At 40.6% G+C, this 23,972-nt stretch overlaps 1 protein-coding gene across 1 annotated transcript in view; it reads right to left on the reverse strand.

The window, feature by feature from the left end:
• ELF2 (E74 like ETS transcription factor 2) overlaps positions 1-22,142 on the reverse strand; it is a 59,305-nt gene extending 37,163 nt beyond the window's left edge. The window contains exons 1-2 of the mRNA XM_070948305.1: positions 22,012-22,142; positions 4,205-4,427 (exon numbers count right to left, since the gene is read on the reverse strand). Coding sequence (XP_070804406.1) covers positions 4,205-4,279 — 75 coding nt within the window. The 5' untranslated portion in view covers positions 4,280-4,427; positions 22,012-22,142. The remainder of the gene's footprint in view (positions 1-4,204; positions 4,428-22,011) is intronic.
• Between the last annotated feature and the right edge of the window lie 1,830 nt (positions 22,143-23,972).

Raw genomic sequence — 23,972 nt, forward strand, 5'->3', positions numbered from 1 at the left:
CCTTCCTCCGGGTCAGCACTTGGCCCACAAGCGATTTGATGTTTTTCGCCCTCTCTGAAGACAGGAAAACCTGACCCTTCTCGGAGTCTATCAGGGTCCCGAGGTGTAGAATCGCGGTCGTGGGAACGAGCTGGCTCTTGTCCAAGTTGATGGAGAATCCGTGCTCTCGGAACGCTGAAAGCACCGTGTCTCTGTCTTGCGCCGCTTGTGCCCTGGACGAGGACAGGATCAGAATGTCGTCCAGGTAACATAACACCCTCACCGGAACGGTACTGAGATACGCGGCCACTACCGCCACCAGTTTGGTGAAAGTCCTGGGAGCCGAGGAAAGACCGAACGGCATTGCACAATACTGGTAATGCCTGCCCGCATACTCGAATCGCAGAAACTGTCGATGCGAAGGAAGCACTGGAACATGCAGGTAAGCCTCTCGCAAATCCACCGACTGCATCAGGTCCCCTTGGCGAATAGAAGCCAGAATGGACCGAAGAGAATGCATCTTGAAACGACGGTAACGTACCGCCCGATTCAACTCCTTGAGGTTGAGAATGCCTCTGACCCCTCCCGAACTTTTGGGAACCAAAAATAGTATCGAATAGAAGCCGGTCCCCTGCTGGTCCAACGGAACCGGTTCTATCGCGCGGATCTCCAGCAGGTGTGCTATCTCTTCCACCATCAGGCTGCGAGAGTCTGTGGACAGGGAAACTGGACACCGGATGAACCGTCGTGGGGGCCGATCCGTGAATTCGATTGCGAGGCCCTCCGAAATAGTACGACGCACCCACTCGTCCGGAGTGGACCGGGCCCACCGATGACAAAAGGCCCGGAGACGTCCTCCCACTGGTCCCGGAGTCGGTGAGTCATTTGCCCCTTCTGAAGGGCCTAGAAGTGGATCCGCGATAGGGGCGCTTGGAGGAGGACTGTGATCTGCCACGCTCTCTGAAACGTTGTCTGTCGGAGAAGCGGTCTGGAGCCTGGAACGACTGCCGGTAAGTCGAGGGGCCTCCCTGCCCCGAGTAGGAACGAAATGGCTGACGTTGCGTGTAAGGGGTGTAACGCCTGTCTTGTCTGCGAAGGGACGAGGGCATAATTTTGCGTTTGTCTTTGTCCTCCACAAGAATCGGCTCCAATGCCGTGCCAAACAAGTTCGGAGCTTTATACGGGGCCGCCGCCAACTTCCACTTGGTTTTCACATCGGCTTTCCACGGCCGTAGCCAGAAAAGGCGTCGCGATGTGACAGAAGTCGCTAACGCCCGCGATGCAAACTTGACAGAGTTCAACGAAGCATCCGCCGAATACTCTGTGGCTGCAATAATCTTGTTAATATCGTGGCGCAAGCGGGTATCCTCTGGAGGGAGGCGTTCCTGAAGTTGGCGTAACCAGATCAAAGAGGCCCTATTGAAGAACGAAGTAGCCGTGGCAGTTCTAACAGTCCAGGCCACGGCTTGATGAGACCTACGAAAGGCCAATTCGGTGCGCCTGTCCTCCGATTTGAGCCCCTCCAGCGGATCGGATGAGACCATCGAATGCGAAGTGAGAGACGCCACCGGTGTATCCACAGTGGGCACGTCCAACATGGCTTCAAGCTCGGGCGCCGCACAGAACAGCTTCTTATCTAAATTGCTTGGTGCAGTGGACGACCCTGGTTGGGCCCAAGGCGCTTGCAAAACATCCGCGAACAGTTGAGGGCACGGAATAAAGTCCTTCTCCTGCTTGACTTGCTTAAACAGGGCATCATGAGGACCGGTCTCAGACGGGGTAGTCGGGGGTTGTGCTCCCACCGAACCCAGATTAGTAGTCAAATGAGCCTTGTGAAGGAGGGACTTAAATAGTGAGGGACGAAACAAGCCCGTGAAGGCTGGAGTGTCAGGTACCAGACCTTCATCCTCAGAGAATTCGAGGTCATCGGGGCCCTCCTCGTCATGGCCCGAGCCCTCAGACGAAACAGACTCACGAGGCGAGGGGGAACGAGCCCTGCGAGAGCTTGAAGAGGCCAACGTGCCCGAAGTCCCCGCCGCCGATGTCTGGGCCGCTGTCTGCGCTCCGGCCGCCATAATAGAAGCCAACGCTGTTGACAACATCGTCTGGAAGTCAAACTGAGACGGAGGCGGAGGATTGTCCACTTCTCGGAGTCCCGCTGCTGTAGGCGTGAAAGTGGCCGAAGGTTGGCGCCGAGGGGGCGGAAAGGCCTCTAAACCCGCTGAGGAAACATCAGGCATCGACTGGGACACGCCCTTCTGCCAAGCCAAGGAACCGGATTGGACCGTTCTCCGCTCCGAAAGGTCAGGAACAGGAACAGCCTGGTGGGCGGATCCCGTATCACCACGGACCAAAGAAGCTGACGCCTGCTTGGCCTTCTCACATCTCTTTTCCAAAGCCTTATGACGCCTGAGAGCATCCTTCTCAGCGGCAGAGGAGGTCTTAGAGTGGCGGGACTTGTGACCGCCAGACTCAGAGCGTTTGCCCGATTGTTTCTTGCGGGACTTAGATCTGACAGGGCTGACCTCCTGATCACTGTCTGAGGAGAACGAACAGTCCGCCATGGTGAGAGTGCCCCAAGCTGAATAGTAATTATTAATCAATTGATAGACAGATGGATTTGTAAAAATAATAAATAATGAATCAATAATTGATTGATTGATTGACAGATGATTAATTGATAAATTGATTGGATGAATACTTGTTTGGTTAATTAATTGGTTGATTGAATGACTGGTTGCTTTGATTACTTAATCAATAAATATCAGCTTGATTGATTAATTATTTGAATGATTGGATTAATTGAATGATGAGTTAAAAGTCTGGTTACCGCTCTGGGCAAACACTATGCCCCAACAAGCTGTGTTGGCACTCCTGCCACGCCAAGAACCAGGGCACCCCTGTCTCTGTCCAGGTGTGTGGGAAAGCCTTGCACAAAGGCTGCAAATGGGGTGAGCTATAAACGCTCCCCCCCCCTTTTTCCTCCTCCGAGTCAATGCCCAGGGCGGGGCAGAGACTCAGCCAGTCAGACCTCAGAGAAAAGGCTGCGGCCCTCTAATTAGGGTCCGCGCTGCCACGAGGTGATTCCCAAAATGGCGGCCGCCCTAATGGCTCAAAATGGCGGCCGCAAGTTGGTGGCGCAGTTATAAAATGGCGGGCCGCCCGAGCTTTGAAGGATGGCGGAGCGCTTTCCCCCTGGCGCCGCTCACACGCGGACGCCAATCAGGGATGGAGACTGGAGCGGCTTTGTACGGCGGGAGGGTAGCGAGCTCCGACAGCCACGCCACACCCCCCCCCTCAGCAATCGCTTACGGCCGAAGCTCCGAGGCCGAAAACACCGCCAGTCACAGCGCCGCCCGCAGAAGCCTGACGGGACGGCCGCTGGATGAGTCACGCCACTACACACAGCGAGCCGGTAGCCGCTCCTGCAAATACCTCCGTTCCGGCTCGCTGTTTCACACGGGAGTCGGGGAGCGATCCAGTCAGCCCCGACCTCCCCGGCAATAGAATAACCTTACCGGATCCGCCCCTCAGGGACAGAAGCCGGCAGCAGCAGGCGCAGAAGCGCGAAAGTCGGCACGACCCAGCTCCCTGGGCACGAAACCGACGAGCAGCTGATAGACTCACAGGAACTCAGAGAAACCTAAACTCAACCGAAAAAAGGGAGAAATAAAAAAGGGGGCTAATCAAAAATAACCAAAAGGCCTAACGCAACACTCAGAGCACAGAGAAAATCCTCCCAGTGTGTCAGCAACTGAGAGAAAGACTGGGGATTCGGGTGCAAAAGGGGGCGTGGAGAGAGCACAGAGTGGGTAGATAAGTAAAAAAAGTTCTCTCAGTTGCTGTCAGATAAGAGGATTTTCCCAATGCTGGAGTGTAGTAGCAGCGTTCTGGAAAATTCTTTAATTTCAGTGAAATAATTAAATTTATTCAAGATTTTTGGTTTTTCATTAAATTATTTTTAGATTTATATCCTACCTCTCACTGGGAAATTCAAGGCAACATACCAAGTGCTCTGTCTTCTATTTTTTTCTCTGCAGAAGGAATCCTGTGAGATTAGCTGGACTAAGTGGTACGGTAGTAATTGTCCCATGACTGAGGGTAGACTGCCCCACAGTTCTAGCCCAATATCTTAACTACTACTATCCATACATTTGATCTATCTTCTTTCCAAAATACATTTTGAATTTACATGAAGAACATACAGCTTCTCCTATTTTCTGACCTTGCCTTGAATCTGTACTCCATTGCTGTCAAATTCCAGGCTTGAGCTTCCATTGTGAACTATTGCTGATGTCATTGTACATTCCTTGGATGTATTGCAAGACTAACAGCAAAATAAGTCAATATTTTCAAGAACCGCAATATTGACAGTGTGAAGTATAAGAAATCCACAAACAGGAGGAATATTTCCAAAATTCAATTTCTCAGTACTGGAATAAGAAATCCTGAGAGAAAACAAAGGCATTAGTTATTCAGTGTTTTATATGCTAATGCTTCTAAAAGGTATACAAGGTTACATTAAAATTGAGCAATACTAAATGGTGTAATTTGCATGGCAAGTAGTCCTTGTTAAGTGGCCACAACTGAAACTGGAAACTTGGTTAAGAAAAGTGATCACTAAGTGAAGCCACAACTATCCTTATAATCTTACTTCAACTTTCCTTCACTTTAAACATCTGGGAAATGACCAACCCAGTGAGGGTTGGTCGTAAAGTTACATTTTCATCACCACTCTGTGAAGGGTCACTAAACAACGCAATAGCACTTACACTTATATACCGCTTCATAGTGCTTTACAGTCCTCTCTAAGTGGTTACAGAATCAGCATATTGCCCCCAAAAATCATTTTACCAACCTTGGAAGGATGGAAAACTGAGTCATCCTTGACCCGGAGAGGATGAAACTGCTGGCAGACAGCAGAATTAGCCTGCAATACTGCATTCTAACCACTGAGTCACCGAGGCAATAGCTACATAAGGACTATCTTTATGTGAAAAATTATTGATTTGCCATCTCATCTGTTTGTTAAAGTTTGCACATCATCCACCATATTTAAATTTTCAGCTACTTTAAAATCTTTTTAATATTACTTTCAGAAATTATATTACTATTCAAAAGTAATTAACTATATAAACTAAGATGAATTCAAAAAATAATCTAGAGATATTTAAATAAATTTTAAAATATTATTATTCATTGCTTATGAACTCAAGCATTTGCTGTAGCTATATATTTATATACAATGCTAAAGTAGCTCAATTCATAGTTTCTGTCACAATAATTCTCTAATGCCAACTGTAATATTAAATAATTTTATTAACGAAGTACAAGAAATAAAGGAAATAATAAGAGTATTCAATCATTAACCCCATCATATTCTGAGCGCATCAGTAGAAACTATAATTTTGAGGTTCTGGAGGTCGAACATAAAAATTTACACATATATATGCATATAACAAAAAAGTTTTAAATCTCTCCTGGGAAACAGAGTAGAAACAAAAAATTGGTGAATTCTCATTCAATCCATCACAAAGCCAGTGGCCAGTTATACTCCCTCTGCCTTAGGAAACTATTTCTGAAAATACTGCCAAGAAAATAAATGGACTTGCCCAAGCAGTCGCGAGCAGTCAAGACTTCAAAGCACACACAGAGAAACACAGATACAGACAACATATACATGCACATATATAATAATATTAAAAGTATCAAACAGTTATAAGAGAGCCAGGTGGCGCAGCAGACTAATAGCCTGTTATTAACATCCAGCTGCCTACAATTACTGCAAGTTTGAATCTCCCCAGGCTCAAGGTTGACTCAGCCTTCCATCCTTTCTAAGGTAGGTAAATTGAGGACCCAGTTTGTGGGGGCAATAAGCTGACTTTGTATAAATAAACAAAAGTATGAAGGCTATTACTTAATGCATTGTAAGTCGCCCTGAGTCTCCGGAGAAGGGCGGCATATAAATCAAATTAAAAAAAAAAAAAAAGGATGGTTGTTTCCAGTTGTTAATGTCAGTAAAAACAGCTTTCCTGTCTTCCTTTTGCCATGTCCGTGACTGGTAAAATGCTATTGGTCAACAGGATCCTGAGGATGTTAGCAGCCATTCTGACAGAATGCTACAACCATTCACAAGAATTCTTATAATGTATTAAAACTATACTTCTACCTTTGAGGTCTCTGGATGATCATGGGAAAACTAAGAACCTATAGTGATATTAGCAGAATCATTTTGATAACAATAAACTTGGGAAGGATTCAATAGTAGTTAAAAATGTCGAATCCAGACTGAACATTTGTTTGACTGTGCAACAAACCACGATAATAATAATAGGCAATAAAACTATCACAATGTAGAATCACAGAGCTGGAAGAGACCATTTTGGCCACAGACTCCAATCATCTGCATAACACAGAAAATCAAAGTATTCCAAGATATACATTTTATAAAACAATTGCTTCAATAATCAGAAAAAAAAAAGAATCAGAAAAGGGCTAATTCAGTTTTTCTGTCTGTAAACTCTCTGCCCATACCAAAAGTTTTCATGTGAAGGGACTATTTCTGGGGGGGAAAGTCTCTACATGTGGCAATAATTTTCATAAAATATTTTATACATAAAACTATAAAAGCACAAATCAGAACTAATAATTACAATTCTTCAGATTTTCTTATTTGAAGAAGATCTAAATAGGGATTTCTACTATTCCTTCTTGTGTTTAATTCAATTACAGAAATATGGACAAATAGCCACATATCCAAATAATAAGTATACTGTGGTGTGGAAGTCTACCTAGACCATTTGTGATCTGGACAAAGTGAAACTGGATCCCTTTGGTGCTTCTGGTTGTCCTCTTAGACAAACAGGGCAAGACTAGTACACATTTGCTTATTGCTCCTCCCTATCTTTCTTCCTCCTTCTTAGCTATGCCCAATGGTCTTGCCTTTTTCCCACTGTCTTCTATTCAGAATGGACCAAACACATACTTTGATCTGAATATGCACTTGAAACAGTGTTCTGTGTGTGGAACAACCTGTGCGCAGAACATTTTACACCTCTTTAGTGGCTAGCAACTATACAGTATATAAGTTGATCTAAAAGATAAGGGAAAGATAATAAGCTTTAAATAGGTTAGACATACTCAAAAAAAATTAGTCTTGCAATCATCACTGTACCTTTCTACCAGGGATCAACAGAAAACAAACAGTAGGTTTTCAGACATTTTCTCTGTACAAGAGGGAATCTGACTGAACAGTTGCCATAGATGTAGCTAGGTAGCTGTCACCAGAAGACACCTGATGGCTTACCTCTGTTTCCTCAGAGAGTCTCTGGAAGTGCCATATAGTCAAAACAGAGATGGCGAAATAAATAACTTTCTATCTTGCTGTTACTCATCAACAACCAGATAAGAATAGATTACTTAAACTGACTAACTGGAAGAACTCAAAATATTACCTATTAAAATGGGCCTAACAGTAACTGATACAGTTCTTAGCTTTAATGATTTAAACAAGCATCATTTAGATTCTTAAACACCACAAACATGGGGGGGGAAATTCACTATATAACTAGCACTGGTAAAATAAAGAATATCCAGAAAACTCTAACCCATATAATTGTAGCATATAAACTGCTCGTAATTAATAGGTCAAGATTTCAGATGTTTAACCCTAACCCTAACCCTGGATATAGGAAAACTGGCTACTAGACAAGTCAATCAATTTCACTATGAAACTGCACAATGTTAGGATTTTGGGAGGTTAATATTTTAAAAATACTGTCTTCCTTCAACTTCAATCCATTTCAATTTCTGCTCTCTGGAACAACCGAAAACATTTCGTGACTTATTTGTCTGTGATATCAGTTCAGGTATTTTAGAGTACTATCATATCTCTCCACAGTATTTCCAATTATTCAATTGCTTCTTGTAGGACAAAGGAGAATAATCCCGATTATTCTCAGCATATGTCTATGAAATACTTTTTAATGCCCAGAAGTAAATATAATATTTGAAGTAGGGTATAACTGACACATAATAAAGAAAAGCTATTATTTCTTCTGATTTAGAAAATATTTCTTTCTCCTCATAAAAAGAGAAGACTGGTGATGGGTTAACAGTTGTTCATAATGACTGGCCATGGTGGTACTTTGAAGAGGTAGCATGCCATCTCCTCTTTCAAAACCATCAACCCTTCTCTCCAAGTGGTTTCCTACTACCCTAATGTAATTTGTCAAACTAGCTCAATCTAGTCTGACAGACAAGAACAAATTTCAGACAGAAACCCATCTATAAACTCAGAGTTTAAATGTTCAGCCCCTAGTAGTTTACTGAAATTCTGCACAGCCAGCATCCAGGGTGGATTTGATTTAATCGAGTTGATTTAAATCACAATTTAAATCATGATTTAAATCACTAGTAAAAAGGCTTGATTTAAATCAACTCGATTTAAATCATAATTTTTAAAGAGCAACTGTCATCTCTGCTACTCCTCTGACCCACTGTTGACTCACCGATAGTCCCAGTGTTGCAGAATATACAGCCTCATGCTACATAACTAAGCTCCATTTCATGCTGAATAAACTAAATTATTTATGTATCTTAAATAGAAAATTATCTTACGATAGATTTTTACCCCAAAAGTTTTTTATTAAAATAAATTCGATAAAAATAAAAAAAATTCGATTTAAACCAAAAAAATCCAATTTAAATCAAAAAAATCTGATTTTTTTGATTTTTTTTTTTAAAAACATTGATTTTTATCCACCCTACCAGCATCTAATTCCAAGCATATAGGATTTTGTCTGCAAAATTCTTAGTAAAAAAGTTATAGAAGCCAGTGGGAAGAAACAAGGACAACATATGTTACTCCATAAAAATGATGTAGGGCTGAATTTGTGCTCAATCATATTCACTTTTTATCTTACACCAGTGTCACTCCGGGCATCTCAATGTCATTTCTCAGAACTCCTCAATGATCCAAAGAGTACTCCAGAACTACTTACGGAGAGAAATCAGCAGCACAAGATGATCTGGAAATGATATGACCATAATAAAGGACTAAAGAACTCACCACCACCTGTAAAAACAAGATCCACCCCATGCAGAGTTAAAGATGGCCCATCACCTGACCCTGGGAGACCAAAAACCTAAAGCCAATCTATCTCACTAGGGTTGAATCAAAGTTGGTTCCTCTCTATCCAGACCTTCACAGCCTCTTAGCACTCAGTCAACACTGTGACACATCCCATTCCACCAAAGATGAAGATGTGTAACAGTAACATCAGAATACTGGCAAATGATCTTGCCCAGCATTCTTATGTAACACTTAAAATGGATTTTTAACTACTAACCTACCGGTAGCATGTCAAAAGCATGCAGATATGAGTAGATAAATAGGTACCACTTTGATGGGAAGGTAACAGCACTCCATTTGCCCAGTGCTGTGGAGTCGGAGTCGGAGTCGGAGTCGAGGAGTCGGAGTCGGAGGAAATTTTGGGTACCTGGAGTCGGAGTCGGAGTCGGCAAACAATGCACCGACTCCGACTCCGACTCCTACTAAATTTAGATTGGAATTTTAAAAAAAGCAAGTTTAAATGTCCCAATTCACAAAAAGTTATAATTAATGACTTCTCTACTGTAAGAATAAAGACCAATGCATGCAGTGCCTCACGTAACCGCAAAATGAACACGTTAAGTGACCGTGAAGAAGCATGCTTTTCATGTGCTTCACTATAAGGCACGCAACGCACAATTAGGAGTGGCAATACTTATACTTTCCATAGTGTTGTGTTCTGCTGTTACAGGGAACGCAGCGCCCATGGGTAACCTAGCCTCTCACTGATAAGGGATTAAGTAAATATGTTTTTTGCAGGACTAGAGACACTTGCATAAGTGAAGGGAATGGAGGGTCAATAGTTCAAGACTGAAGCTGTAAACCATTGGAAAAACTGCTGTCATTCAGCTAAGGCTATAAAAACTTGTAAACTCTGATTGTTAGCTTAAACTTTAAACATGACTATGGGATTCTACTAGGGAAATCATGTTTTATAATAAATGCCCCTTCCTGGATCCTCCCACTGCCCTATCTTCAGCAGCAGATCAGCACACAAAAAGGAGAAGGCAGCAGCTTCTGCCCAACTACCTGTTTTGCTCAGTGCTCTTTTGCTTGCTTGGAAAGACTGCAGATTTTTCCCCCCCTAGCTATACTGAAAAACGAAAGAGAAAGTAAAGCAGGCTGTTGGTTTTGCATGTTAGAAAATTAGGCAGGCAGATTTCTTTTCTTTTTCCTCACCAAAAAAGGTAGGTGCAAACAACGGGAAATTTAGGGAAAAAAGGAGATTTTAAAACACAAAAGAAAAAAAGCTCTATTTAACTAGGGAATTGTAATAATTGAGATAGTATTAATTGTATATTGTGTTGAAAGCAGAAATGGTTAAGTTGTGGTTTGGAGGAATATATGGGGGAAATTATTTGGTTTATTATTATTGGTAAATATAATTAATTGATTTGTAAGAAATTGGATTGCATGGAAATAATTGGAATATTCATGTTCATATTGATTAATATACAAAAAAGGTAGTTATATAACTAATTGATTTATATTAAAATGTTGAATTCATATTAAACAACTGTAATATTACATAATTAACCAATGTGAGGATGGATATAAAAATAGATGACAATGGGAAGGGGTATAATATAGAATAGAAGGGAAAAATTGAATTTGATTAAGATTAGAGATGAGGATGAAGGGTAATATTGGTTTTTTACAAAAATAGATGAGGAATAAATATGGCAAAAAGGAAATATAGAAATTGTAAATTTAATTGAAATGACTAAACACTGTTTAAATTTATGAACCGGCCAAATACTCTGTTCAAAGAAAATACATTGTATGTTTGTATGTGTGTTTCTAATTATTGTTATTTATTCATATTTGTTCTCTTTTATTCTTTAAAGTTTAACAATTCATTCTTTATCTTAATATCTTTATATTTGTTTGGGGTTGGCTTTCTTCCCTTTCATCTTTTTTATTGTACAGCAATCTTTCTCCTCAAACCTACCACCTCTCTCTTTTCTTTCCTTCTTACTTTCTCTTCCTCACCCTCTTCTTCTCCTCCCTACTTCCTCTTCCTTTCTCCTTCTCCTCCTCTCTTCCTCCCTCTCTTACCCTCACTCCTACTCTAATTTCCCTTCCCTTCCTTCATCCCTCTCTATTGCTGTATCCTTTTATGTATATGGACTACTCAGAGGGCTGAAAAAGTTATTTCTGACTGGTCCTCTCCCTTTTGACCAGTCCTCGAACTTACGACTGTCCTCACATTTTACGTTTTTGCCCTATCTTGTCACCATGGTGAAGAGAAGCAGTTGTGAAATGAGTGACATGGTTGTTAAAAATGCTGCACGGGCATAAATGTGAGGATGGTCATAAGTGTGAGGACCAGTCAAAAGTGCGAGGACCTGTCAGAAATGACTTTTTTCAGCCCTCTATACACATAGCCATGGCCACCCGGTCACATGACCAGCTAGCCACACCCACCCAGTCACATAACCTCCAAGCCATGCCCACAAAATAAGCCACGCCCACAGAACCGGTAGTAAAAAAATTTAGAACCCACCCCTGGTTGGGGGTCACCACAACATGAGGAACTGTATTAAAGGGTCGCGGCATTAGGAAGGTTGAGAACCACTGGCTTAGAAGAACTTGGTGGAACAGCTTCTTGGATTCAACTGTAAGTGTTTATATTGTATAGGACAAATCATGTCTAGGTTTAGTGCTGGGATATATAGCTTATTTGTTTGTATAAAGCCATGTACGTACAACTTACAAGACTGTGTATGTTGATATTAAAAATCTAATTATATGCCAGTTAGTATAACATATTTTATATTTTAGGGAAAGAGGCATCCTAAACAATGGCAAAAAGACTGCTAACAACAAACACAACAAAGTCTACTGTTTATGAGCACTTTGCATTATCAAGTGATGGAAAACATTACGTGTGCCAATGTATTAGAAAAGATGATGATGGTGAAAAACAATGTGATGCAAAAATTAGCAGTTTCAGTGGGCCTGATAAAAATGCACCTACAAGAGCATCAAATTTGAAAAGACACTTACAGCGTTTTCATCCCAAAGTGTTAGAAGCCGTGAATGAGAAAGATAGCAATGAAAACATTGCATCTACTTCTGTGACAAAAAACGTTCAGAAATCTACTGGAGAACAATCACAAATAAGAAAATTCTTTATATCTGACAAAGTTACCATAAGGATGACACCAGAAAAATTCAAACACCACATTATTGAAATGGTAGTAAAGAATAGTGTACCACTATCCTTCTTTTCACAGACAGCCTTTTTAGGCCTAAATGGAGAAATGGCAAAAAAACTTGGTGTTTCTCTGGAAAGAGAAAGTATAAGGAAACTTATAATTGAGGAGGCCAAATGTAAAAAGGAAGAACTACAGAAAGTTATGAAAGGACGTTTTGTCTTCCTTAAAATGGATGCATGCACACGTCACAGAGTCAATTATTTCGCTATTAATGTTAGATTTGTGGATGAAAATAACAAAACAATAACACGGACCCTCGGAGTAAAGGACACTCAGGCACATCACACCAGTGATTACCTTCAGAAGTTAGTGGAGGGTGTTCTAGAAGATTTTGAAATTAAAAAGGAACAGATTTTATGTGTTGTGACAGATAACGCTTCTAACATGTTGAGCACAATTGAGAAGATGAAGGCAGATGAAGAAGGTATCAAACAGATATTAGACTTAGAGGAAGACAGCTCTGCAAGTATTAGAGAAAGTTTAGAAACTGAAGAGAATGCTGACATTTTTTTAGACAACTTTGTTGAAGAAGCATTGAAGCTTGCTACTATTCATCATATGCGATGTGCTGTTCATACACTGCAACTTGCCATAAGAGATGGATTAAAAGATCGCCATGCAGCTACATTAATTGGCAAATTACGGCAAGTAACTGTTGCAGCCAGGGCCCCAAAAACAGATGCAATTTTGAAAAGACGTGCAGGAAAAGGAGCCATTTTGGATCAAACAACTCGCTGGGGAAGCACTTATTTAATGGTGAAGCGTTTGCTTGAACTTAAAGACTTCATAGAAGAAATGGACAATGAAAATCTTGCATTAACTGCAAGCCAGTGGACACAAACAAAAGAGCTGGAGAACCTTCTTTCTCACCCCTTCACTGTCACCAAGAGGTTGCAATGTGATGATCTAACCCCGGGTAAATTCCTCTTGGAATGGAAGAGCCTGTTATATCGCCTGAACAAAAATGGAGGGTTAATAGCTGAGGGCATTGCATCTTCAATGATGAAAAGAGAGAGTCTTTTGCTGGAAAATGAAATCTTGTTAGCGGCTATTTATGTCGACCCAATGAGCCGACTTTTATTGAACAGTAAACAGATTGCTACTGGGAAAAAGGCCCTCTATGATGTAGCAGTTCGCATGAAGGGATTACGACCTGAAATACCTCCACAGGAGGATGGAGTTCTTTTAAGCAATAGTGGTAACTCAGAATCATCTTCTTCAAACGAAGAATTAGACTTTGATTCCTTCTTAGACAAAATGGAAGTTGCTAAAGGAAAGCGACGTTGCATAAGCGTTACAGAACCAGTAAATGTCCAAATAAAAAAATTCCAACAGGAGTTTTATAAAGCACTAAAAGAAGTTGAAAAGTATGATCGCTCATCAAAACTTACTGTTGAAGAAGCCATCCTTGTTTATCCAGAGATCGTTAGTGATGTGGCCAGAATAGTTACTGCAATGCCACCCACCCAAGTCAGTGTCGAAAGATTATTTTCAGCCCTAAAAATAATAAAGTCTGACTTAAGAGCCTCTATGAAAGAGGATCTGGCAGAGGCAATTCTCTTCCTTAGAACTCTACATTGAATTGATTTGCATTTGCTAAGCCTATAACTACATTTCAAGATTAATATAAACCATTTCTAGGTTTTACAGATTTTGTTTTTGGTTCATATAGATAAGCTTTGTTTTTGTTCTAAAACAACCAAATAATGTGGTTTGTATTTTTGAACTGGTAAAGTTCCTGTTCCTGATGTTTATGCCTGCTGCTACTATCCAGCAACTTGATTAATTAAATTAATAAAAAAAAATTAATAAAACTTTGTTGTTTTCATTGTGTTTGTCTTTTGCTTAAACTGTTCAATACAGTAGACTGTTGGCTTCCCAGCCAGTAGTCCTGTGGTAATGACATGTATGTTGCCTTTCTTTCCTTCAAGGAATGTATAAAATACATTCGCATATTAATACAGAGGAGTCGGAGTCGGGGAGTCGGAGTCGGAGTCGGAAGTACAAAAAACTGAGGAGTCGGAGTCGGAGTCGGAGTCGGAACATTTATCTCCCGACTCCACAGCTCTGCATTTGCCCCATGCTCTGCACTGCAGCATGATGTCATGTTAACCACATGACTGCGGATATATGTTGGCCCAACAGCCTAGAAATGGAGATGAGTATCATCCTCTAAAATCAGCTACGACTAACAGAGGACTCCTTTATCTTTACCTTAGAAAGGAAAGCAATCCAATCCCTGAGGGAACCTAGGGCCAATCTCTTCTCCTCCCCCAGCTCTGACTGAAACCAGCAAAAGAGAAAGGAGAACAACACAAAACATGCTCAACCCCCAAAGCTGTCTCAAAAGGATGCCATAGCAAATGTATCAAAACCACTGAGACATCCAAGGCGGCCAGGACTGCTGCAGCACCCGCATCCCAAGCCCTCCAGAAGTTATCTATAAGCATAACCAATGTAATTGTGCTACTCTACCACAGTCTGAACCCAGACTGCAAAGGGAAAGGCTGGATTTTGGAAAAAAAATGTCTAAAATTGTGGGGTCGAAGGATTGCCTCTATAAAAGGGGGCTTACCATCACCTCCTTCAAGACAGGCAGTGTCACCCTCACCCTCAAAAAAGGCATTTGGACGTTACCAGATGGATAATTTCAGAATAAAAGTGAAAACATCTATAGAAAATAAAATGACAGAATTGTCAAATATAGTCAACTAGGACTCATTCTGGTAGAGATGTGAAATCCCTAGATTTCCCAGGAAGTCAAAGGAGGAAACCCCCTAGGAACAAAGAGGTTGTACAGTACAATGAATGAATAAACGAATGAATAAAATTTCCAAGGTCAAGCAAGAAATAATAAATTGGAGAAAATAAATTGGACAAAAAGGAAATCTCAATAAGAATGAAATAGTATTCTGCATAATTATAGAAACTTTAATAAAGAGAATATACTCAGCAATCAATCACAGAGATGTGACAGACAATAGATCAGCTTTCATTTAGAGCAGATGAAATGCCAGCTATTGAATTGTTACAAAACTGCAGGAGAGATGACTGCTGTATATTAGCTAATATGAACCTAGAAATAAGATAAGTGAATATACCTACACTGAAGAAAAGAGATATAAGACAAAGTAGAACTTATCGAACCATTGTACTAATTCTCACACGAGCGAGGGTTTGCTCAAGGTTTTGCAAAGATTAACACAACCGTACATGAAAAAATGTCAACTAAAGAAATAGGTTTTATAAAAAAACAGAGGGACATAAGATCAGATGGCTATCATAAGATAGATAATAAAAAGCAAGAAAATATAAGAAGCAGCTTCACCTTTGCTTCATTGATTAAAAGATGGTCTTTGTATAGATTATAAGAGAATGTAGAACATACAGTGTTAATAGTAATGAATATGCCATAATGCCTGATTATTCTTGAGGAAGCTATATTATAAACAAACTACAGAAAAATGGAGAAATAGAATGTTTTAGAATAGTGGAGCAAGTAAAATAAGATATATATCTTCTCATATATATTTAACTTCCACTACAAATGCTTTATAAGAACGGCCAGACAGGAAAAGATATGACAGCTGAAATCAAAATAAGAAATAGAAACAGTAAAACTGAGATAGACATATTTGGTTAGCTGCAAGTAAAGATTTATCAAAACGCATTACACAAGTAAAATTAGATGTGAAAAATCTGAAATAATGTTAAAAAGAAAAAAGTAATGAATGATCAACTGACCTGCACACTTAATGAATTTAAAAGTCAACAGCCAAAAAGTGAAGATGATAGATAACTCTACAGAAGAAAGCAGTACAAGCTTATACAAAATTATAGAGAGAATTCAAGGACAACAAAGATGAGAATGGTAAAAGTAATAGCGCTTCCATTAATAATATATGCCTGTGAAAACTGAACATTGAAAAAGATACATGCCTTCAAACTATGGGTGTGTGCAGTTTGATTGCTGTCGGTGCTACAGACTACAAAAAGAACCATTTAATCCCAGACCAAATAAAGAGTAATTGCTTTCTTAAGGCAGTGAACAATAAGCAGAAAGTCACATACTTTAGGCAGTTGATAGAGCAGAAAAACAAATACTTGAAGGTTGAGAAAAGTAGAAAGAGGGAAAGACTCCTAGAAAATACTAGTTTCATATCTGTCTTCAATTTATCTCTAATTGAATACCATCTCATTCACCCAACCATCCAATAATTAAAATCTGGGCGCTGTTCTAAATCAACCACAGAAATGCAGAGCTGTCAATATATTACTGTAATGATAACTTACTTTTATGGTTACAAAAGATACAAAACATGATTCAGCATCTGTAGTGATCCATCAGGAAAAATACAAATTATCAGAAATTAAAATCCATTCCTCCATTAGGAACTGCAAAAAATGTTGCACTCAATCTGTATGTTACTTTCAATTCTGTGATCAAGTCATATGTCTAGGTTAAGCATAGTAAATATATTATGTCTATGTAGAGATAAAGAGCAACTATAATTGCCTTCAAATCAGATTAATATTATCACTCCATGGAAAATGAGGAAGTCCATCTTGCATCATTCACAGACTCAAGTGGTTTTTAAGTATTTTTGAGGATGAATTGAGCCAAGCAATTACTAGTGGCCAGTACCCAATTAGTAGCTACCTCAAAGCAGCCCACAACAATCACAATACCCTGGTAAGAAGATAGCCAGCAAAAGGAAACATTCAGTAATCACTTTTTCTATGTCAGGACTTCTATGTCTTTAAAACAAAAAATACATTCAACAGATGAAGCTTTCTTCCAGACAGAATTGCAATGACGTTAAATATTTATCCTATTTTATCTTTGCTTAAAATCTCCCTCCCCTCCAAAACAGGAGGTATGATGAATTTAATTGAAACAGTTGGTAATGTGGATAGATCGACAAAGAACAGAACAGCAGGGTTAACTCATGGATCATCCTCCAACAGAGATTATTTAATTGCTGAAACACCCTTTACCATGCAGGATAGTAAAATAGGATGTAATTCAATTAATGCAGTCAAGGTAAAAAAGAGGATTTGATTTCTACCATTATGGTTATCTCATAGGTCTGCAAATGGAATCTAAATTCACTCAGATTTACTTGTTGTTGCTGGAGATCAATAGTCTAATTATTTCTCAACAGTTTTTACCAAATTAAAAGTGAAGTAATTTATCACTAATTAGACCATTCTAATGGATACCTTATCACTGTGACAATCCCAGAGAGAGACTGATCAAATAATGATCCAACCACAACATGATACTTAAATATATGCATAGGGTTTTCAAAGTTAACTTCTGTTTAGTAGTAGCAAGCTGACACTAAAAATGAGAAGAAAGGAAAATATGGCCTGCATATGGAAAAAAAAAATACTATCATATGAATTATTTTCAGAGGGCAAGCCTATATCATGGGGGGGGGGGGAAGTCCTCTGACCTCTTACAGTACAAATCCCTCTATGCCTATCCTATGGTCCACTTGAGTTCAGGAAGAAGCATTTTTAGTATTAACATTGTATTTTATTATGGCATAACTTATTGTGGATTTCAGCTCATTTTATCATATTCAATGAATATTATCCTAAAAGAATTAAGAAAAGGTGGGAAGAGTAACCCATACTATTATAGTAATTACATTTTGGAAATATTTTAGTTGCATGTTCTGTTTTTAAAGCTTTTTCTTCCATTTCTACAAAACACTGTTAAGGTCTACGCTATGGCCAAAGTAAAATATAGCCTTTTTTATTTATTTACCATAAATATTAGTATGCTCATTTTCAATTTCAATTTGGCCCCATTTGTCATCAGGTTTCATCTGATGACAAATCAGATTAGACACTTTACATGGACATTTATATAAAAGCAACTCTCTTTTGTGTCTAATAACAAGTATAACAGATAGTCCTCAACTTACGACAATTGAGCCAAAAATCTATGTTATTAAGTGAGAAATTTGTTAATGAGTCTTGCCCCATTTTACAACTTTTCTTGTCACATTTATTAAGTGAATCACTGCAGTTGTTAAATTAGTAACACAGATGTTAAGTGAATCTTGTTTCCCCATTGACTTTGCTTGTCAGAAGGTTGCAAAGGTGATCACATGATCCCAGGATACTGCAACAGTCATAAATGTGAATCAGTTGTCAAGCATTGAAATGTAAATCATGCAATCATGGGGATATTGCAACAGTCATAATAAGTGTGAAAAATGGCCATAAGTAACTTTTTTTATTGCCGTTGTAACTTCAAATGGTCACTAAGTGAACTGTGGTAAGTCGAGGACTACCTGAACTAACCAAACGATACATAGATTACATCTCACTAAATGTGTAGTTTGCTACAAATGTGAACTAAATAAAAGCTAAAGTACAATCCAAAGTTAAAGAACATTCAGAACTCACTCATATTAATTAAACCAAAAAGATTAAACCTTTATCCCTTTCAAATTTATGCTTTGCTTGATTTATATATCAAGCAAGACATATTACAGTATTTTTAATGTGAAAACTATTAAACTATGTTGAATGTCATGTCCTTAGATTGCGAGCGAATTTAGTGTTACTTATGACTTCTCATAAGAATCGGGTTCTTCCCTGATTCAAAATTCCCAAATAAGTCATTGCCAATAAATCGGATGCCATATGCTAGGTTACTAAACAAAATAAAGCTATACTTATGAGCTAGATAAAAAGAAATCCCTCCCTAAAAATAGCTATCCTGCACATACAGGAAAAGTTATATGAGATGAGCAAGAGAAGTGACAGGATGGTTCAATATGACATTATACTGACTCCTCTTACTTTATACTCAAATTAATGATATAATATTAAAAAACTGAGACACTGACACTAAAAATGAGAAGAAAGGAAAATATGGCCTGCATATGGAAAACTGGAGAAACATGGTAGAACCAGGAGACAGCAGAAGAGAAAGAACCAGAGATATTACAAAATACAAAGGTGCAAACAGAAGTGGAAGTACTTTGGCAAAAGAAAGGTAAGATAATGCAAATAATAGGTACCTTGATTGTAATCCCCAAACATGTGGAGCATCAATCAAATGCATTTTATCTTGTGACGATAACTTTAATACCATCAAACAACATTTGCCTATCCCAGGTCTTTGGGAAAAATTTGATAGGTGGATAAAAATGCCAAATCCAGTTTAAAAACTGATGACTATTGGACATTGTCTATAATAATAGACAATGAAGAAGCTAAAGTGCTCTGGAACTTTATAATTCAAACAGACAAGCACCTGCTGCATAACACCCCAGATTTAACAACTGTCGATATTCTGAAAGACAGAAAAGTCTGGAAAGTGGACAAAGTAGTACCCAGAGACAGCAGAATAGAAAAGAGAAAACTGGAGAAGATAACAAAATACAAAGACCTGCAAAAAGAAGTAGAATCACTGGGGCAAAATAAAGCAGAGATGGTACCAAATACTAATAGGTGCCTTAGATACAATCCCAAAACATATGGAGCCCCATTTGAACACCATCGGCATTGACAAAATCACCATCAGCCAACTGCAGAAGGCAGTTTTACTTGGAACATGACACTCACTTTTCAAATGTTTTCCCATGAGAATAACTCTGTCAAGTAGGTTGAGTAGAGAGATAAAAATTAACCTTAAAATCCCAGAACGTTTCTATACTTCTTGAGAGTTTCCCTCATCATAGTCTATTATCTTAATCGTTATAATTTACTGATTTTGTAGCTATCTTAAGTCTACTTTATCTCAAAATATACATTCAAATATAAATGAATATATACAAATAAGTAACCTTTATATTACACTTCATAGATAATATTTTGAGAACAAAGCATACATGATTTTTTCTTATATACCTGTTCTGTCACAATTGGCTTCAATATATTTGGTACAATGGTACAATATATTTCAAATGCACAGATTATGCAAACAAAAGAATGGCCAGTATAGTCAAACGTTTTACATTTTCAACTAGAACTGGAGAGACCCTGGTTCAAATCCAGCGTAGCCTAAGATATGGAAACTTCCAGCCTGACTCCCTCCTCTCTCAGCCCAAACCACCTCACAAGGTTGTTGTTGAAGTAAGATGAAGGAAGATTTTCATGCAAGTGACTTGAGCTTCTATAAAGAAGACCTAACTAACAATGCAAAAATAAATGTAAAAGGCAAACCCCCTTTTCAGAAAAAATCAGCCACTGAGTCAATTTTTTTTCATTATTATTTTTTTTTTTTACCAGTGCTGTTAGAAGGGTCATCATTCCATTCAGTTTTCTCATATTCCAAACAATCCGCAACATCCCCTAAAAAAACAACACAGTAATACGGAGCCAGCAGTAAAGAGAAATTGGTCGGGAGGCAGCTACAACTTTCCTGTAGTGTATAACCTGTCTTGTAAGATGTCGCAAATATTACTAGGCCAGGCATATTCCATGGTTCCGATGTTGTTGTTTTGCAATTTAACGGGCGGGTGGAAGAGGGGGAGCCCTGTCACAACCACCAAGACGGTCCTAAGCAAGGCTTTCCCGAGTACGTGCGTATGCAATGCTCATCCGGGAAATAATACGAGAAACCGAAAGTAAAGGTTTGGAGGAGAAGGAGGTGGGGGTGGAGGGAGAGCTAGGAGGCAAGTAATGTCATCCCAATTGACAAGGAGACCGGCCGAAGCGGCTTCATTTCCCGGCAACGAGGGCCTCGCTTACCCACTTGCACTTCCCCTTCCAAGATGACCAACAAAGCCAAGCCAGCACCGGGGGGGGGGTGCGGGGGGGGGAGGGGGGAGGGGAACCGAAGATATTTTTCAAAAATTCCCCTTTGCGGCTGGAGGACAATTCCTCCCATCTCTTCTGTTCCTCCTTCATTCTTTGCAAAATTTGTGTAAATATTCCGATTAAGCGGCGAAGGGCCGGTGAGCGCAGAGACCCCGCTTCCCTTCCACCCCAAACAAAAAAAAACCTGACAGGCAAAAGCTTCGCTGGGTGAAACCCACAGTCAGAGCAGCTCAATCAGATTTTCCTGCCCGTCCCCGTCTTTCCTTCACTACACACACACACACCACATTCTTGTGTACAAGTTGCACAATCGTTTCACTGAGAAGGAAAATTACAGTTCAGCGGACCGAGCCGGGGGGGGGTGAGGGTGAGTTGGGGGGGGCACTTTTTCCACAGGCAGTTGATGTCACTCTTCCTTAATCGCTCCCGCAACGAACATACACACCAGCACTCGTGTAAACCGATTAATACAAGGAAAACTGGATTTCCCCCCACACACACACACACACACACCTCCCTATCTGAGATTAACACACAAGCCCCGTGGGACCGCCTAGCTGAGACCAATCTCTCCCGGCCGCCCAGATCACACGCTCGCCAACGGACGGAGAGGGAACTGGGGCGGGGGTTCAGACGGAGATCGGCTCTTCTTCCCCGCGGCGATTCCTGTTAACGGAATCTTCCCCCCGATTCTCATTCACGGGCCGGCAGAAAGGGGAACCAAACTAAGCGAGAGGCCGGGGGGGGAGGGGGGACTCGCCTTTCTCTGCCGCTGCTGCCAAGGCCGGCTTCAGCCCCCGAGAGCCGCTGCCATTTCTCTCTGGGCCGAAAGGCTTCGAGTGTCGCCTCCGACGGCGCGGACCGGGGCGCCGCGAGGGAGCCCCTCCCCTGCTCCGCCTGCCCTCCCCTTACCTTGTTTATGTGTCAAAGGGAAGCGTCGCCCTCTCGCAGCAGGCCGAGAGGCGGCGGGTGGCAAACAGCCGGTAGCGACCGCCGGGAGTGAAGCAGCTCCGGGCGCGGATGAGAAAGACGAGGGAGGGCTCCTCGCGAACAGCAGCGGCGAGAGTAGCAGCCGCCCAACGCGGGGGAGGAGACACTGGGGAGGGAGCTGGGCCCGTGCGACACAGCAGGCGGGCGGGCTGGCCTTTTTGCTTGCCTCATTCACCCGCCGCGCTGCCGAGAGAATTACGCGACTCCGGGCCTCGGTCCCCGTTTCTGCACATGCTCACGCACCTGAAGCGCTTTCGCTGAAGCGGCCACGGGCGCTCTCCGTTGCATAAAGAAGCGCCGCCGCCGCCGCTGCCGGAGTAGGGCAGCTAATATTAATATTATTGTGCTACGGGTTGAGGAATTGAACGTGAAAGGGCCGTCAATTTCTCTTCGCCGGGTGCTATAGAGGAGGGGAAGGAGGAGGAGGAGGAGGTGGTCGGTTCAGTTTAGTAATGGTAGAGAATCGATACTTTTCTTTTTCGGTTTCTTTTGGCAAGGCTTTTCTTATATTTCTATGCTCGCTTTCTCTAAGGTTGTGCAAAAAAATGGACGACCACTGGAGGGCTCCAGAGGATTTTTTTCCCCCTGCATCTTTGCTGCATTTAGTGTTCATCGGGATTTTAGCAACCTAGAGATGTGCCTAAATTCATCTTTCATGTACTGTATTCTCACATTTCAGTGAAGTATTTGAATAGTCCTTGGCTTACGACCACAATTTAGCCCAACATTGTTGAGTTTTGCCCCTATTTTCCAACCTTTATAGTCACGATTGTTAAATAAATCCCTGGCAGTTATTAATTTAATAACTCAGTTGTTAAGTGAATCTGGCTTCCCCATTGACTTTGCTTGTCAAAAGGTTGCAAAAGGTGATCACATGATCATGGGGATGCTGCAAAGATTGTAACTGAAAAATGGTAGTCACTTTTTTCAGTTCCATTGTAACTTTAAACAGTCTCTAAATGAACTGTTGTAAATCAATGACTACCTGTATTGGGTTAACTGGCTGTGTGCATATTATGCACTCACTCACTGTGGGCTGCTTCCCACAGAGCCTTCCTCAACATTTTCAGTTGTCAAATAATGTAATGACATAATTTGCACTGCCTTGACACACGTCTTTAATCTGCCTCAATAGGGGCCTTTCAAGTGATTTTGTTCTTTGACAAATTAAGGACAGATTTGGCAATATGTTGCTTTCCCCATTCCCAGTGTTAAGGGAATGGAGCAAGATAAAGAAGAGATTTACCTTGTGCGATGAATTGAAGGAATATTCTCCCACTTCATCCTAGCCTACCCTTCACCCAGTAACCTGACAGTTACTTTTGGACAGAGGGTTATTCACTTGTCACTTATGCTAGATTAGGAAATTGACAACACTCTTGTCAATTTCTCCCCAATTTTTAAATATTTAAAATTGGTAAGAACTGCAAGTCAAGACAGGGCAGGTAAATAAGTGGTCACCATCAGCAACACTTGGAAGCATCCTATGGAATATGTGTAATACTGTTATATAGTAAGTAAAGTGTCAATGCCTCCCACCCAAGTAATAACAGTAGAAAGCATGGCATGGAAAACCCTCTTGGCAGGAGAATCAGGAAATCTTTAATGAATTTATCTGTGGGACAGGACCATCAACAAGAGCATTGTCAGTTAAACTGAACTAGCAACACTTTAAAATACAGGGGTGCAGGTATTTTGAAAGAATGTTGAGCATGTGTCAACACTATTGGCATTGTCTTCCAGATGATTGATATTCCAGTGTACATAAGAGATCCCATAACATTTGAATGGCACTTGCAATCATAGGCATTACAGTCTCCTTACATAGAAGGATCTTCACAGAAACCAAGTATCTACTTTCTTCTGCAACGTAAGCCAAAATA

The sequence above is a fragment of the Pituophis catenifer genome, unplaced genomic scaffold (assembly GCF_029215685.1).
Source record: "Pituophis catenifer annectens isolate HBS135680 unplaced genomic scaffold, rPitCat1.0.hap2 SCAF_8, whole genome shotgun sequence".
NCBI lineage: Eukaryota > Metazoa > Chordata > Lepidosauria > Squamata > Colubridae > Pituophis > Pituophis catenifer.